This window comes from Calliphora vicina, chromosome 4 (genome assembly GCF_958450345.1).
Source record: "Calliphora vicina chromosome 4, idCalVici1.1, whole genome shotgun sequence".
Lineage (NCBI taxonomy): Eukaryota > Metazoa > Arthropoda > Insecta > Diptera > Calliphoridae > Calliphora > Calliphora vicina.
This window is the reverse complement of record NC_088783.1, coordinates 59,758,787-59,775,263: the sequence shown is the minus strand read 5'-3', so window position 1 is coordinate 59,775,263 and position 16,477 is coordinate 59,758,787. Positions and strand designations below refer to the sequence as shown.

The window sequence follows — 16,477 nt, the reverse complement described above, 5'->3', positions numbered from 1 at the left end:
ATGAACTAATGATTTCCTCAATTCCCAAGTCCTTCCATTTACCCGGTTTTTCATTTTAATTTACAGCAAAATTCTAATTAAATAAAATTCGCTACCTACTTTGAACAACAACAACAAAAAATTACAATCTAAATATCACCTCATAATGTATTAGAACTGAATTTTTATTTGTATTGACTTTTGTTGTTGTTGTTGTTTCTCATGAACTGTTTATTTCCTTGTGTAATTGTGCAACAAAAGGGGCTTGTTTACTTTGTACACAGACAAAATAGCACCACACAATTATTACTTATTTATATTTGTTATCAGTTTTATTTTTTTTGCGTTTTCCTCTACTTTACTTTTTGCGTTTATTTCTATAAATATTTTGTTTAAATATAATAAAACGTCAAGTGTTTTAAAATGAGTAAAATTTTATTATTTCTCATAATTTCCACACACTCGCAAACATCATTTGATATGTATTTTTCCAAGCAACTTTGTAAACAAACGTCTCAAGATTGGCTTTTTGTCTAGATAAAAACAAAAATAACAGAAATGTGTTGCAAAATGTTCTAGCGAATGTTGATTGTTAATTTGAACTGACCTCAATATTATGATTAGAACAAAATATACACAACAACATTATAAATAATATTGTGGATATAACAATTTAAAAGAAAAAACGCTAAAATATAAAAAAAACACATTTTATAAATGCGCTATATAATGAAGGTTATTTTGGCTACACTTGAAATATACAAATAAAACCAATAACGAATTCGAACTAAAGTGCAGCAAATTTTGTGTGAAATAAGTAATCGATACTTTGTTTGCCTCAAAAATAAACTGAATATTTAATATTACACAATTTATTAGAATTTTAAGAAAAATACACAATTTCTGTTTACATTGAGAAATGTTAATAACTATTTCGCACATTTTTGTTTAAGTAATATTAGGGAGATCAAAAATACCGAGTAACTGGTATTTACAGCAGTGTTCCAGCAGAAGCTGTACAAAGAGAGAGGTTATCTCAGTGGATCCCGACTGTCCGTATGTGGAATAAGCGTCTTTCCTTTCACTTTTAATATAGCAAAATTCAAATCAAATGTCCATAACCTATTTGCTAGTGCTGGAAAGAAAAAAAATCTATGACCTGAAATGTTGGCAGTTAGGATTTCAATGGTTAAATTGTGAAACGAATTATGTAAATAAAAACAAGCGACGGAGTATGTCTATCTTGACTGCTATGTATTTTGTTTAATGATAAATTTAAATGTCCTCTGTTACAGAAATGAAGTGGCGCTATTGATAAGGGGAGGTTAGGTTAGGAAGGGGTGTACACTATGTGCACTTCCACTCGGAGACCTTGAGGTCCATTGTGATTCAATAGATATAAACAGTGAAGATAGATTAAGAATAAAAGAAGAATCCAAAACCGCCTGTTAAAAAGAGAAAGAAAGAAAGATCGAAATAAAGAAAGATCTTGTTACGGATTTGGAATCGCCGTAGAACGTCTCTTAAATAGCAACCCCATTCTCTTAAAGAAACCTTGTATGTTGCTCAGTTTACAGACAGCAACATTACCAAGTTCGTCCAGAAATCTATTTCCTAGACACCTAAGTCTGTGACTCTGTCTCTAGCTCCTCTGCATCCCAACACACTCTACAGAAGTCTTGTGTGCCATTATCCCATTTACCCTTAAAGGCTTCAATTGAGGAATGACCGGTTATCAGTCCTACTATAATCCTGAAATTATACCTATCCAACTCTATCAGTGTTCCGGTTGCATTTGCATTCAGTTTTGGCCATAAGACCCTGGACACTTTGCAATCTGACCTACTGCTCCAGGATTGAATTGTATAGTCGCGGAATCTTTCGTAAATTAACCTGTAGTAGTAACATATAGGTGGTTTAATCCCCCGTTCCCTAGTATCATGATCTAGATCAGAACCATGTTTAGCCAGTTCATCTGCTACCTCATTTCCCTGAATATCACAGTGTCCTGGTACCCACCATATTCTTACTGAGTAGTGTACCAATAGCTCCTCTAGAGCTCTCCTACAGTCCTCCACTAGGTTGAAGTGTATTAAATGACATTCTAGAGCCCTTAGTGCAGCCTGACTGTCTACGTATATAGTCACAGCAGACCCTATATTGACGTATGCCTTTATCAACTCTGTGGCTTTCCAGATCGCGAAGATCTCTGCCTGGAAGACGCTGCATTCGTTAGAGAGTCTATATGAGCGCTTGATATTATTGTCGACCAAATAAACCCCGGCCCCTGTACCAGAGTCCATCTTGGATCCGTCAGTGAAAACTGCGCACCCATCGACTAGTTAATGGGAAACTCTACTGGGGGTGATGCACCGAAGTTGAAGTTCGCGACCTTATTGTCAGAGATTCCAGATGGAATAAAGTCCTGACCCATAAGACCTGCCTCATACAGTATCCTAGTCTGAGTAAGTTCCTTGCTGCCACACTCTCAACATAGTTCTCAATGGGTAGTAGGTTTAGGATTATATCCAAGGCCGCCTGCGGGGTGCTGCCAAAGGCACCAGTAATGCCCAGACATGCACACCTTTGAGCTTTATTGAGTATAGCCCTGTAGCTATGTTTCCTCAGTAGGCATTAAGGCTCTTCTTTAATCTTTCCTGCGTATTTATTTTCCATGACAGTTTATTGTCAAGGAAGGTTCCTAAATACTTGGCTCCCCCAATTTTATATGCGAAAGAATATCTGTCGAATATCTGTAGGTAGGGAGTTTTCAACAGAAGTATTTGTTCTAAATGGTGTATGAACTCCAACATGAACAATCTTAGCTTCCAATTTAGTAGTCTAACAGTCAACTTTAGAGAGGAGCGGGATGTCTTATCTATTTAAAGCCCGTTTCGGTGCGGTAGCGATAGAACTGTAAAACACAAACCATAATTCAAGAGAATTTGATAACTCATATTTATAAATAAATGCCTTTGTTCGGTTGTGAACGCCGAGGAAGATAAAGGAAAAACGTGCGTATGCCATCAAACATTAAACTGAATAAAGGTGCATATAAAATAATATTTATATGACGTTACAATATCTTCGCTCCAGATCCGGAGCCCCAAGATTGTCAACCTAGCGGTAGCTGTATAAGCCATAACTTGTTTTCACAAGAAATAACTTTAAGTAATTCCCGTCACTGAGTTTAAATGTCTGAATTAATCTTGAACTAATTCGATGAGATCTCATCTGTAACAACTCTTATTGCAATCCGAAACTTAAAGCATTTTATCGAACGCTTTGGAAATAAAAATGCAGATGTAGCAAATGATCATTGCGACGTTTAAAATCGATCCTATTTAATACATATCCCTAATAAATAACTTGATTAGATAAATACGTAGTAGAGTAGAAATAAGAATTGAGTCTTGCGGTACCTCTTCCATTTCAGACACACATGTCATCACCAACAATTAGAGAAGCCAATCGGGACTGATTTTTTAAAATTCCGGGGTTCGGAATTTTGATAAAGAATCCCGAAATTCCGACCCGCGATTTCAGGAATGACAATTTTCCCTGTTAATTTATGAAAAACGGGATTTTGAAAATCTCGAAAATCCCGGGATTTAAAATTAAAAAATACCTTGCTTCGGGATTTCCCGTTTGGAATCTCTACCTACAATGCCTTGAAAATATTCACACCCAGGGACAAAGATAGTAATTCCACCTTCCGAAAATAATGCAAACAAGTCACTGCGTTCCCTACGAAATACATAGTGTCGTACTCTAAATGATATTTTACTTTTCATTCCATAACTTTGGAAAGAATAGACCATATTTCAATTAGGAGAAAATTTTTAGGGTTATTGGAATTGATGTTACTTAGTATCCTTGTAAAAAATATAAAATTCTCTAACATAATAAAAAATATTGAAAAAGCTTTGCTACTGAACGAGATAACGTCGAAGAGCACTGTTCCAAGACATGACATCTGGTCCACGAGACTTATTACTGTTTACATCCGTATAACGAATCATTGATACGAGATCCCAAGAATATATAGAGTTACAGTACACTTTCGAGTTCATTCAGTGCCAAGTGGTAATTAATTTCAAATAATTCTATCAACCGGTTCAGTAAATATTTGGACATCAGATGTTACGAACTATCATTATCCTTCCAACACTACGGGAAGCAACACGAACGTTAGAACGAAATTGTAGAGAGCGTCACAGGAAGATATCAGCATTTTTTAGTATTCACAATGCTTTCTCTCTAAATTAGATTGCGAAGTTCGGAGAACGAATAGTAAGCGTAAATGGTACAATGACCCTAATGTATGTACAAGAACATCTAAACATACTTATCAGGATGGTAAGTTAATAAAAAATAACGGGAACTGCATTGGTGCCCTACAACACATGAAATATGCATTGACTATTTACTAGTTGTGGGAGCCGATCATTAAAAATATAAGAATAGGTTCCTTAACTTTGACGACAATGGTTAGTTTAGTTTTTCAGAGCGCCCAAATTAAGATCTTTACTTTTACACTACAAGAAGTATGGTTCTTGAACATTAGAGCTCACAAAGACACAATTAGTGATGCTAAACGTCAGTGGATTTGTTGTTCAGAAATCTGGCAAGGAATACGGTCGTCAGATTAAACACGGTAGAATCCTGTAGCTACAGATCGTGTGAATATGTTAGCATAACTAGATCATAAAACATAGCCCTTCTTCTCGAGAAACTTAATCTTCTCTGTCTCGGATTGTATAAGATTCATGAACGTTCTCTCCTCTACAAAGGAGGCCTATATATTTGCAACTAATATTCAAGAAGAGATAGAGTTGGCAGAGTGTCTATATCATAAAATTTGGGGTTGTTTTACTGGTTGAAATGTCGGCCATTAGAGTGTTGGCTGAAGTATCTTATCTCATCGCGATAAGAGTACACTATATCGGATCTAGTTTAGGTGTGCCAGGCATGGCAAGACATTAGCATAAAAGTTATTCATATTAAACAATTTATTCAAATTAGGTCTAAAATTAAAGTTTATTAAACTGAGTCTCTATTATACAAACAACTTTATGAACTTTGAATTGCAATATCTCGAGTATCGAACCAACGTGTTTGGTAAAATTTAAATTTATTTTAACAACATGTATAAGCAAATGTAAATATGTTAATTTTCCGTTTAATACCATTCATTCCGAGGTTTAATCTTTAATTAACTGACCCATTAATTCAAAATTAATTGTATTGTATGTATAATTTGTTTTCCAAGAAGAAGGGTATAAAATATATTTTCTAACCCAACTTTTATTTATTTTTAATCAATTCAACAATACAACTCGCATTTAATTATGCCATCGATAACAACAAATTAACGAAACGTTAATCGATTAAACAAAGTAACACATTTTGTTTCCATTTTAAGTCGACACCCTCTATTGATTCACGTTTTTATTTTATTTTTATTATTTTTGTACTTTTTGTTATTATTTTGAAAAGTAAACATCTGCCGATGATGATGATCATAATAAATGAATAAATTAAAATATTTATTAACTACAAAATCAACAGCCACGATCAACATAAAAACATTTCTAAATCAATTTGTCGATTTGACAACTATAACAACAACAACAAAAACAGCAAAAAGTACAACAAAATGAGTAATTGAAGCCCAACATCAATCACCCCCACTCGCACACATACGAGCATGATCATCATCATCATCAGGGGCCACAATAAACAAATTATTTATTTTACACTGAAAATAAATTTTATTATTCAAATTGTAAATTGTTGTACTAAATGGAGGCACGCTTCACTGATTAGACCCCATTAAATTGAATATTTACCATATGATTTAAAATTTAAACACACAAAAGAAATACTGTTTATATTTTAGGGGGTGGTTTGTGGAATTGCTATTCACAATAACTTGTACAAGAAAAATCTTGCCAAATTGAAAACTACATGAAAAATCTATTAAAACATTTTTGAAAATCTCTGTAATTTTGCAGAACATGAAATTTCATAATCGTAAAAATATTATAGTTTATCGTTTCGTTTAATACAAAATGAGCGTTTTTGTTTTTCTTCGTCTCCAATTTACATTTAATTATGTGCAAAGATGTAATTTACATTAACACACACCGCTCCCTCCCACTATTTTCAGCAGAAAGCAAATGGCAAATAAAAACTATTTAATTTTTTGCCTTGGCAAACAAAAAAAAATTATGGTGCGAAAATGTGTCTATACGATGTAATAGAATATAGAGAAAATTCGTATATGTATGAAGACAAACTGAAAAGTTGTTTAAAAGGGTAAAAGAGAAGCTCGTAAATTCTAAACAAGTTACTCTCTAGCCAGTTTCATATGTCAATCATATTTACTCTGCAACTGTCAGTCATATTTATTGATTAAAGCAAGCTAGTATTTAAACCGTTATAGCTAAAATATCTGAAGTGCATAACAACAAACTTTACAGGAGAAACATTTTAATGATTGTTAAGCTAAAATTGTATTTGCTATAAAATTGTAATCGTACTTGGTACATTTACATCCTAAATTATCGATTATCACAAAAAACGAAAATCGAATATATTTTTGGTTAAGATATTTTAGCTGTTAAGGGTCGTAAAAATTAAACAGGCCTATTAAACATTACTGTTTTAAAATATTGCACAAAATCTTTTTCTCTATTGCTTCGAAAATAATTTGTTGTCTAACCTCCTATTTACCTGTGTATTTTGTATGATTATCTGTCTGTCTGCCTTCCTGGTTTTAATTATCTACCTAGAAATTCAACACCTTTAAATGGCGTGTTGTTCATTACAGACAAATATACAAATTTGTGTGTATTTCTATATTTGTCAATCTGCTGTTTTACTAATTTAATATAACAATAAAGTGCCATATTTATAATGATATTTGACTATTTGCATTATGTACTCGTATTTTTCAAAATATTTTTGTTTATTATTTAAAAAAAAATATAATTTATATTGAATTTTTAATGTATCTTCAAAACCACATACAATACTTATGTTTAGGCAGACAATATCTTAAAAATGTAAATACAGTGTATGATATGTTATTTATACACAGTTTGTGCAGTTTATTTGCAGACAAAATAAGAAATTAACACAAATTTTTATAATCTGTTCAGCATGGAGAGGATTGAACTTGATAAAGCATGTTTATCTCAGTTAGCACTTGAAGTAAGTTATAATTTTTATTCGATATATCCAAGGGCAGATGGAAGGATTACAAGCTGGACGGACATCATTGTTAAGCCGATTCCTTATCAGGGGAAGATATCTTCGCACAATAAGTGAACTCATGGAATCTGCATTAAATTATATACTTAGCTTGGTCAGATGGAACGGTATATCATTACCCTAACTCGTGTTTTTTTTTGTAAGCCCAGATTTTCGTTTATTTCGATAAATGGTCCGCACATATATCATATACTATGTATAGCCAAAAAAAAAACACGAGTTAGGGCCTTTCTATATTAACGCTATATCTTACCAACGGCAAACCTCTGTTTACGATAACTTGTCATTACGTAACCCTGATTTTTCAACAGATGACAAGTATGATATAGGACTAGATTTTTTTACGAAATCATAACCCTGATAGTTGAATGAAAGAGGCGTTTGGAAAAGATTTTGCCTAAAACCGTATATGTACGCAGCATTCACCAGATCAAATCTTTCCCAATGTCATTACTGACGATATACACTATGCAACCAGTCAGCAGATGGTACTAGATTTGGCTCCATTTGATTTACACATCAAATAGATATCTGCCAGGACAATCCTATGACTCTGGGAGTCGGGCGAATAAAGGCATTATCATTTTCGACATGGGTCTATCCTACAATCGGAAAGATTGTATATCACACCGAATGAATTTCGACAAATCCGTCGAGATTGACATTCCAACCAGGCAAGACTAAATTCAATAAAATAATTTCCATATATTCCTCTAGGAAAAGTTAGGAGGAACATGGACATTAGGCTGGGTCGATTTGCATGGACGATCAAAACGTAAAAATTCGTATAGCAGAAACGCAATCTACGGATAATTCTAAGAAAGTTTTCTTTCTTAGAAGAAACCATAGGTTTAAAATCAAATCCTATCATGCGCAATTCGTCATTTATCCAATAAAAAAAACTATTAAAAAGAAATTAATACTAAAATATCATTGGATAAAAGACGAAATGCGCAAGATAGGATTTGATTTTAGACCTATGGTTTCTTGGCAAAAATTTCTTAGAATTTTCCGTAGAATGCGTTTCTGCTATACGATTTTTCGTGAAAAAAATCAACCCACCCTAATGGCCATGGATATCGTAGTGTATAATAACTAATGTAAGAGTTGTATGTATAAGGGGGGAGAGGAGTCGGTACAACACCTTCTCTGGCACTACTCGGGTCTACGACTTCGATCTCGTGTTAACTTAGCAAGTAGTATGCTTAATTGGAATCAAGTAATAAACTCTGATAATATCGTGTAAATAACACCGATTTCAATGCTCACTACATACAGTTAAACACGCCACAGAACATATCCGCTTCATTTGTATTTATTTGTGATATTAATATTTGAACAAACTCATTTTTCGATTTACATAAAAAGCCTTGGTTTGTTTTTAAAACTGTATAGAAATAATTCACGCCATCTGATCTTCATACCCTTTATATTGAAAACAAAATACATCTCTGTCGATGATTCAAAATCTATATTGAAGATTCTTGAAGATTCCCGGCACACAGCCGGGGATCCAACTGTATTTACTTATCCTCATGCTGAATACTGAAGCGCTCCTACAATCCAAGTCCTACAATTCTATTGTCTAGGACGCTCTTAAACTTCAGGAACATAGGATTTTCAGAATAATCACCACTATCGTGAAAAACATGTGAAATTTATGCTCACATGAAATATCCATTTCCCTCGAAGGGAAAATTGCTATCGTGATATTCCCATGAACTTTTCATTCACAATAGTTGATTTTGTTCGTAACAGCTGTTTGTTGTTTACAAAATTCCATTTAAAAATTTCACAAAATGGGGAATTTTTTCACGTGAACAAAGTTCATGAACAAAACATGGGAACATATTGCATGTGAAATATTGATTCGCGATAGGGGTGAATATAATATTTATATAACATAAAATCTAGACCGGAAACTGAAGATAATATTATTAATGAAACGTCCAGACATATTAAATTGTTTAAAGGTCAACTGTATTGCAAAATATTTGGCTATGATTGGGATTATTTTACACAATGCTACAAATATACTTCTCTATCCTTTAATTTTTTGATTAAGAAAGAATTTCATAAATATACTGCTATAGATACTTGTATACTCAGATTAGACTACAACTTATTGAGAATTTTCTGGAGGAATCTACACGTTATTAAAGGAGAGTGATCTTCTAGAATGTAGTAACCGAGTATAGATTAACTTTAACACTACTCTTCCTAAACTAAACTACAGTTATTAAGAAAATTGAATTGATCAAGCCAACATCCTACGAATAATTGTGGAGATCGCCATTATAACTTCTATTCGTGGATTTTGAAAAGGCTTTATATGAGATCGTATAGAAAATAACAACATGATTGTACTCCTTTCTAAGTAAAAAAATATTAATTGGAACCACATGTCGTTGCTGCCAGGTCCATACATCATTAAACGTAAGAATGCAATAATTTTCATTAACAATTCAAATACGGTCCAATCACACTTCCGGTATTAAATCTATAACACACGTTCACCGTTTGAGGATGTAATGGAGTAATTTAAAGCAGACGTATGTACTTTGGAATAAGTTGATTTTTGCTTCAAATTCGTTGCTCGTTTGTGATGTTTGAATGATATTTTGACATTGACAGATCATAAAACGATTAAGGGAACCTTTTTAAAATAGTTATTATTAAAATTTAGGATATTAAAATATTGATGGCAGTTACTGGATAATAACGTAAACATTATCAGATCATAAAATTATTCACCCCTATCGCGAATCAACATTTCACATGAAATATGTTCCCTTTTCCCATTTCTCGTTCATCAACTTTGTTCACGTGAAAAAATTTCCCATGTTGTGAAATTTTTAGATGGAATTTTGTAAACAATAAACAGCTGTTACGAACAAAATCAACTATTGTGAATGAAAAATTTAGGGGAATATGACGATAGCAATTTTCCCTTCGAGGTAAATGGATATTTCATGGGAACATAAATTTCACATGTTTTTCACGATAGGGGTAATTATTAAAATTTTATGATATTAACGTAAAGTGGCTTGTCTTCACACTCATTCTTCACACTGTAATTGGACTCACATATGTATATGTTTGTGATACATACCACATGTACAAGTGACAATTTTATTGCAGCGTTTTCATTGCGAGATATTAAAAAAGAGAATATACATAAATATAAAGACAGAAAAACCATTTAAATATTTGTGGGTATTTTTCCTTTTAGTTCTTTGACCCAAATAATGGTCTTTTTGAAAAATGAACGTTTTATTTTAAGAAAAGTTCTTTAACATTTTTTTTCTCTTCTTCTCGAACAGTTTAATGGCGAAATAAAATGTACAGCAAAAACAAACAAACTCAACAAAAAAAAAGATGAAATTGTCACATGCTTAAGCATGCACAAAATGGAGGAAGAGGGTGATCCATCCATCCTACTGCCACCACGTAGACATATAAAGCTTCCTAATTAAAACGAACAAAAAATTTATGTCATGTGTATAAATATAATATTTTCGTTTTACAAAAAATAAAAAAAAAAAAACTGAAATTATAAAAAAATATGTACGAAAACGAGTGGTGGCCATGTAAAAATGTCAGAATGAACAGTCATTTAAAGAACATGATGTTATTGTGGTAATTAACCTCAAAATTTCATAAAAATTTAAGGTGTGAATATGAAGAAAATATTTATGGAAAAATATGCATATTTTTAATTTTTTTAGAGCAACTTAATTAAATGACCAGAACAATGAAAGTCATAAACATAGAATAAAATATAGAAAGAAGAAGAAACCTAACTCTTGCAACAACAAAATACATGTAAATCAATGTATTTTCTGTTTGGAAGAGAGTAATTATTTTTACTCTCACTTACGCCTCTAGCTTTACCCTATGGTCATAAACCTGTTTCAACAGATTAGAGTCGCTGGCTGGAATTGAATCAAGCAAACTCCGGACAGATATATTAACAAGCGTGGGTGTCCTGCCAAGTTATTGAACTATTTCTAACACTTACCTAATATATACCTCAAATTACTAAAAATCTGGACCGATCTTAAAGTTAAACTTTCTTCAATATTAAACCGAAAACACTTTTTCTTACAATATTTTCTCTTAAAATTTAATAATATAATAAACTTGCAACTTACCATGATAATAATCCCACCGATATTAGAGCTGCAACACCCGATTGAAATACCGGACTTCTGGGCAGGGCTTTGATATTCTGCATTTTGTTTTCGATTTGAAATTTTTCAAACACTTTTGATTTTAATTTCTGCATTTTGTTATAGGTGGTGGTGATGTTTCTTTTGTTGTTGGCTAATTAAAATGCGTTTTGAAAATTGATTGCTTTTCTTTTTTGGGGCAGGGAGGTATTAAATAAATTTATTAATTTTGTTTGTTTTGTTTTCACTTTGAGCGTTTTCAAGGTTTGTCATTAACCCAAATAACCGAGGAAGCAGGAGATCAAAACAGCACACACGTTTTATTGCTAGAAAATAATGAATGAATTTGAATTTATTTATATTGTATGTAAATATTGTTTTAAATTTAATTATTTCTTTTTATTTTCTAACCAAAATAAATCAATTGAAATGAAATTTTTATATTTAGCTGCTCTAAAATTCAATTTAAAATTGCCATATTTTTCTCAAAAGATCTTTAATTTATAGTATAAATCACACGTTAAATTTTTGCTATTTATTTCTATGTACATATGTATTAAATATTAAATATTTTGTTAATATTTTAAGTCTCGTATTTGTCGGCTTTATACAATTCATTTCAAATACGTCGAATATAGTATAAATTTCAGTTTAAAATTGTGTGTTTCATGCACTTTGTTTTCAAAATAAATAAAGGAAATCGTCAAATGTGTGTTTTTGGGATGATTTCTTTCGTAAACTCACTCACATAAGTCTTATACGAGGAAAATATTTATGTATGCTCTCGTATATTGGTCATAATGGCACTTTACCAAAAACGCAAAAAATTGTATTTAAAATTTTTAAAACGGAAAAAAATATTGTAGCGAAATATAGAAAACATGTTTTTTCGTTGTTGTTATTGCGAAAAATACAAGTCATTTTAATACCCACTGAATGAAATGTGAACAAACAACAGGCTATTTATGATTTATTTGATTTTTAAAATTTCAATATTGAAAGATGGAATTTTTTTTAATTTTTTTGGAATATGAGACGTAATTAGCAGTTTTTTAACCTTGTAGGCTGAGTGTGAAACTAAAATGTATAAGATTGTTAAGCGTTGTTGTGAAGATCTAATTGAAAGTTAATTTTTTAACTTTAATTCAATTTTAATCACCACTATCGCCAATCAATATTTCACATGAAATATGTTCAATTTTCCAAATTTTCGTTCATCAACTTTGTTCAGGTGAAAAAATTCCCCATGTTGTGAAATTTTTAAATGAAATTTTGTAAACAATAAACAGCTGTTACGAACAAAATCAACTATTGTGAATGAAAATTTCATGGAAATATCACGATAGCAATTTTCCCTTCGAGGGAAATGGATATTTCATGGGAACATAAATTTCACATGTTTTGCCGATAGGGGTGAATATTTCACATGAAATATGTTTCCTTTTCACATTTTTCGTTCATAAACTTTGTTCACGTGTTGTGAAATTTTTAAATGAAATTTTGTAAACAATAAACAGCTGTTACGAACAAAATCAACTATTGTGAATGATAAGTTCAGGGGAATATCACGATAGCAATTTTCCCTTCAAGGGAAATGGATAATCAATGGGAACATACATTTCACATGTTATTCACGATAAGGGAGCATAGCTAAGTTTCATTCAGATAAAGTGTTACAACTTTTATATAAAGCGTTTCTATCCACCATAGAACCAGCCACATATCTTGGTCTATGGCAGTTTCCTCACCATTATTACCAAAAAAGGTATGAAATATACATATGTATAATAAATTTAGTCATTTCACAATTATTACGCAGTACAACAAAATTTGCGTCATCGATTTTAAACCAAATAATTTCGGGAGCAAATGCAAGGATGAATATCTCAGATTATTACAGATATGCAACAAATGACAGTTGTCAGAAAAGTAATATCGAACCGTATGGTTATTTTGACGTTCTACAACAATTTTTCAATGGTTGTGGTTTCCAGAGTGAGAGAAAAAATTAAATTTTTAATAGGCAACGAGTGTGAAAATGTTGAATTTTGTGCCAACAAAGCGTCATATGCGGGAAGTTTTACTTTACTTCTTTATTTAGAAAAAAGTGACGCTAAAGCACACCGATTGCTCACCGAAACTTATGGTGAATGTGTTCCATCAGTTTCAACGTGCTAGAGATGGATTTTGCGGTTCAGTAGTGATGATTTTGACACGGAAGACAAAGGTCGCCCAGGCCAGCCAAAAAAGTTTGAAGACCAAGAATTGGAGGCATTACTCCATGAAGAATGTTGTCAAACTCAACCAGAGCTGGAATTGAAGTCGAAACTTTGAAAGAAGATTTTGCATGTCCTAACTGCTGCTTGAACGCTATAAAAGAAAATAATTTTTCAACCGAATCATTACTTGCGATGAAAAATGGATCCATTACGATAACCCGAAGCGTAAAAGAATGTAGTATGTGAAGCCGAATCGACAAAGTCAAATATCCATGGTGCTAAGCTAATGTTCTGTATTATTGGGGGGTCAAAAGGGACCTTTCTATTATCAGCTGCTGAAATCTAGCATTCGTTTGAAGCAAGCATTGGCCGAAAATCACCCAGAATATGCGGCCAGACATGAAACCGTAATATTCAATCATGACAACGTTTGGCCACATGTTGCAATACTTGTTAAAAACTATTTAGAAAGAAGTGGTTGGTAAGTTTTGCCTCTTCTTATAGACCGTGTCCTGTCCGACAACTATTTCTTTCGATCGATGCAGAACACTGTCTCCGGGATACACTTCACTTCAGAACAGAGCCAATACTTTGAATATATTTATATTGGACATTTATAAAGCCACGCACATTTGTTAGATAGAGAGCAGTTCTATGGAGATATTCACCCTTATTAACCCGGCAATAACATGTTCCCATGAAATAATCATTTTTCTCGAAGCGAAAATTGTTATCGTGATATCCCCATGAACTTTTTATTCACAATAGTTGATTTTGATCGTAACAGCTGTCTATTGTTTACAAAATTCCATCTAAAAATTTCACAACATATGGAATTTTTTCCCATTATGATGAACGAAAAATGGGAAAAGGGAACATATTCCATGTGAAATATTGATTCGCGATAGGGCTGATTATCTTAGTTCTTAAGGATATCTTTCAAATCTAAAACATTTTTATTAAAAATTTTGCTTTTCGCATGAACTAATTTCCGCTATGGTCAGTTGCTGAAACTCCCCAAAACAAGTTCCAATCAAGAGACCTTTAAATATAGGGATTTGAAATGCACATCAAAAAACACATCCTTTACATGATAACTGGTTTCATAGAAACACCAACAATAATTTGTTCAGATTACCCAAACAAAATGAGTTAGAAAAGTAAAAGGAGTCGCAAAATTCATGCTAGATTTTAATTTGCTGCCATATATGAACGGAAAACAACTTGTTTTCATTGTTGAATAATATTTCAAAAATAATGAAATGAATCCGAAGCGACGAAGCACATTTCGACCTTGTTTTCATTGTTAATCGTCAAAACTGTGGCATTTGGGTTTTAGAGAACCCATTTGTTATTGTCGAAATACAAATTTTTGTTTTAACAGCTCTACAGTCATCGAAAGTTCTTTCCTGGGGGAAAAAAATTTCCGGTTAGTACAACTGTTGTAGAGTTGACAATCTTTGCCCGAGTAAGACTCGGAGCGAAGATCCAATTGTCGTGGTAAGGAACCACAACGTGTCACTCTTTTCAGCTGTAGTGATTCGACCATTCTTCTTTGAAAAACAGAAATTACTAAAGAATAACTCTTATAAATCAATTCAAACTGAAAGTTTTCAATTAGTGACCGGCATAAAGATAACATGGAATATGAATAATAATATGTTATTCAATTTGATTTTTGTTGGCTATTTGATATTTTTATAAACTTCGCCGACATTCTTATTGTTTGCAGGTAAAATACAGATAAAGTTTTCTTGTTATTCAATATAAAAATTGATTAAATTAAAGTCACATTCAGTATATTCTCCAGATATATATATATCTGATTATTTTTAGCAGAAATTATGTCTTTTCAAAAAGTTTACATTATTATTTATTAGTATGTCCTGTGGTTCCTATAAGTAACAAAGGGTAACAAAACTTTACATTGCTTCTTCTAAATGAACTGAAAAGTTATTGACTTTACTAACTATACTTTTGCATAAGCAATTGAAAAAACAAAAATCCTTGATATCAAACCATAATATACATTAATATTTAAGGACATTTATACCTCAAAAAAAGCCTGTTTGGTTTTCGAAATTGCACACAAAAAAAACATTGTCGAACATAAAATCCTTGGTCATGAACTTTTTACACTTTTTCAATGCAATATTAAAGGTGAAGGAAAATTATTTTTAAAAATAACTAACAACATACAAGGGAAACATTACATTTATCCTTGTTATCGTTAATATTCATTGAATATCTGCATAAGAGGTTTTACAAACTATTTTCTAAGGGCAGAAGTATAGAAATAAGGCAAAAGATAAATAGCTAAAAAAAAAAATAATAATAAAGTGCGTAAAATTTATTAATATAGCTAAATATAAAATTGTACTTTTACAAAACATGTGTGTATTGCACGACAATATTGTCTATTGTTTGTAGTGGGGGTAGAAAAACAACTAAATAATAAATAACAACAGATAAAGGAATAAAATAAACCGAACTGAACTGAACTCAGTATCAACTAAATAATATAGAGACATATAGGCACCTAGGGAAATGAAAAATATGTAGAGTAAGGAAATGGTTGTAAAAAGGACAAAATAAAACATAAAGAGAAAGAGAAAGAGAGAGAGCTCATGAAACTAAGGAAAATATACAGTTATAGAAACAGGGTTAGAAAATGAGTAGAATATAAATGAAGAGAGAAATGAAGAATTATTCAAAATTACCTGAAAGTATGGGAGTAAAAGAAATGTATTGAAACAAACAGTGTGGGTGGAAACAAAACAATACAATTCTAAATATATGAATAATTTTTACTACATACATAATTGCAAA

General features: G+C 31.9%; 1 protein-coding gene across 1 annotated transcript in view; it reads right to left on the bottom strand.

The window, feature by feature from the left end:
* The window catches only part of LOC135956428 (uncharacterized), a 48,596-nt gene that overhangs the window by 23,112 nt on the left and 9,007 nt on the right, over positions 1 to 16,477 (bottom strand). Inside the window, exon 2 of the mRNA XM_065506919.1 lies at positions 11,412 to 11,755. Within this exon, the coding sequence (XP_065362991.1) occupies positions 11,412 to 11,545 (134 nt within the window). The 5' untranslated portion in view covers positions 11,546 to 11,755. The remainder of the gene's footprint in view (positions 1 to 11,411; positions 11,756 to 16,477) is intronic.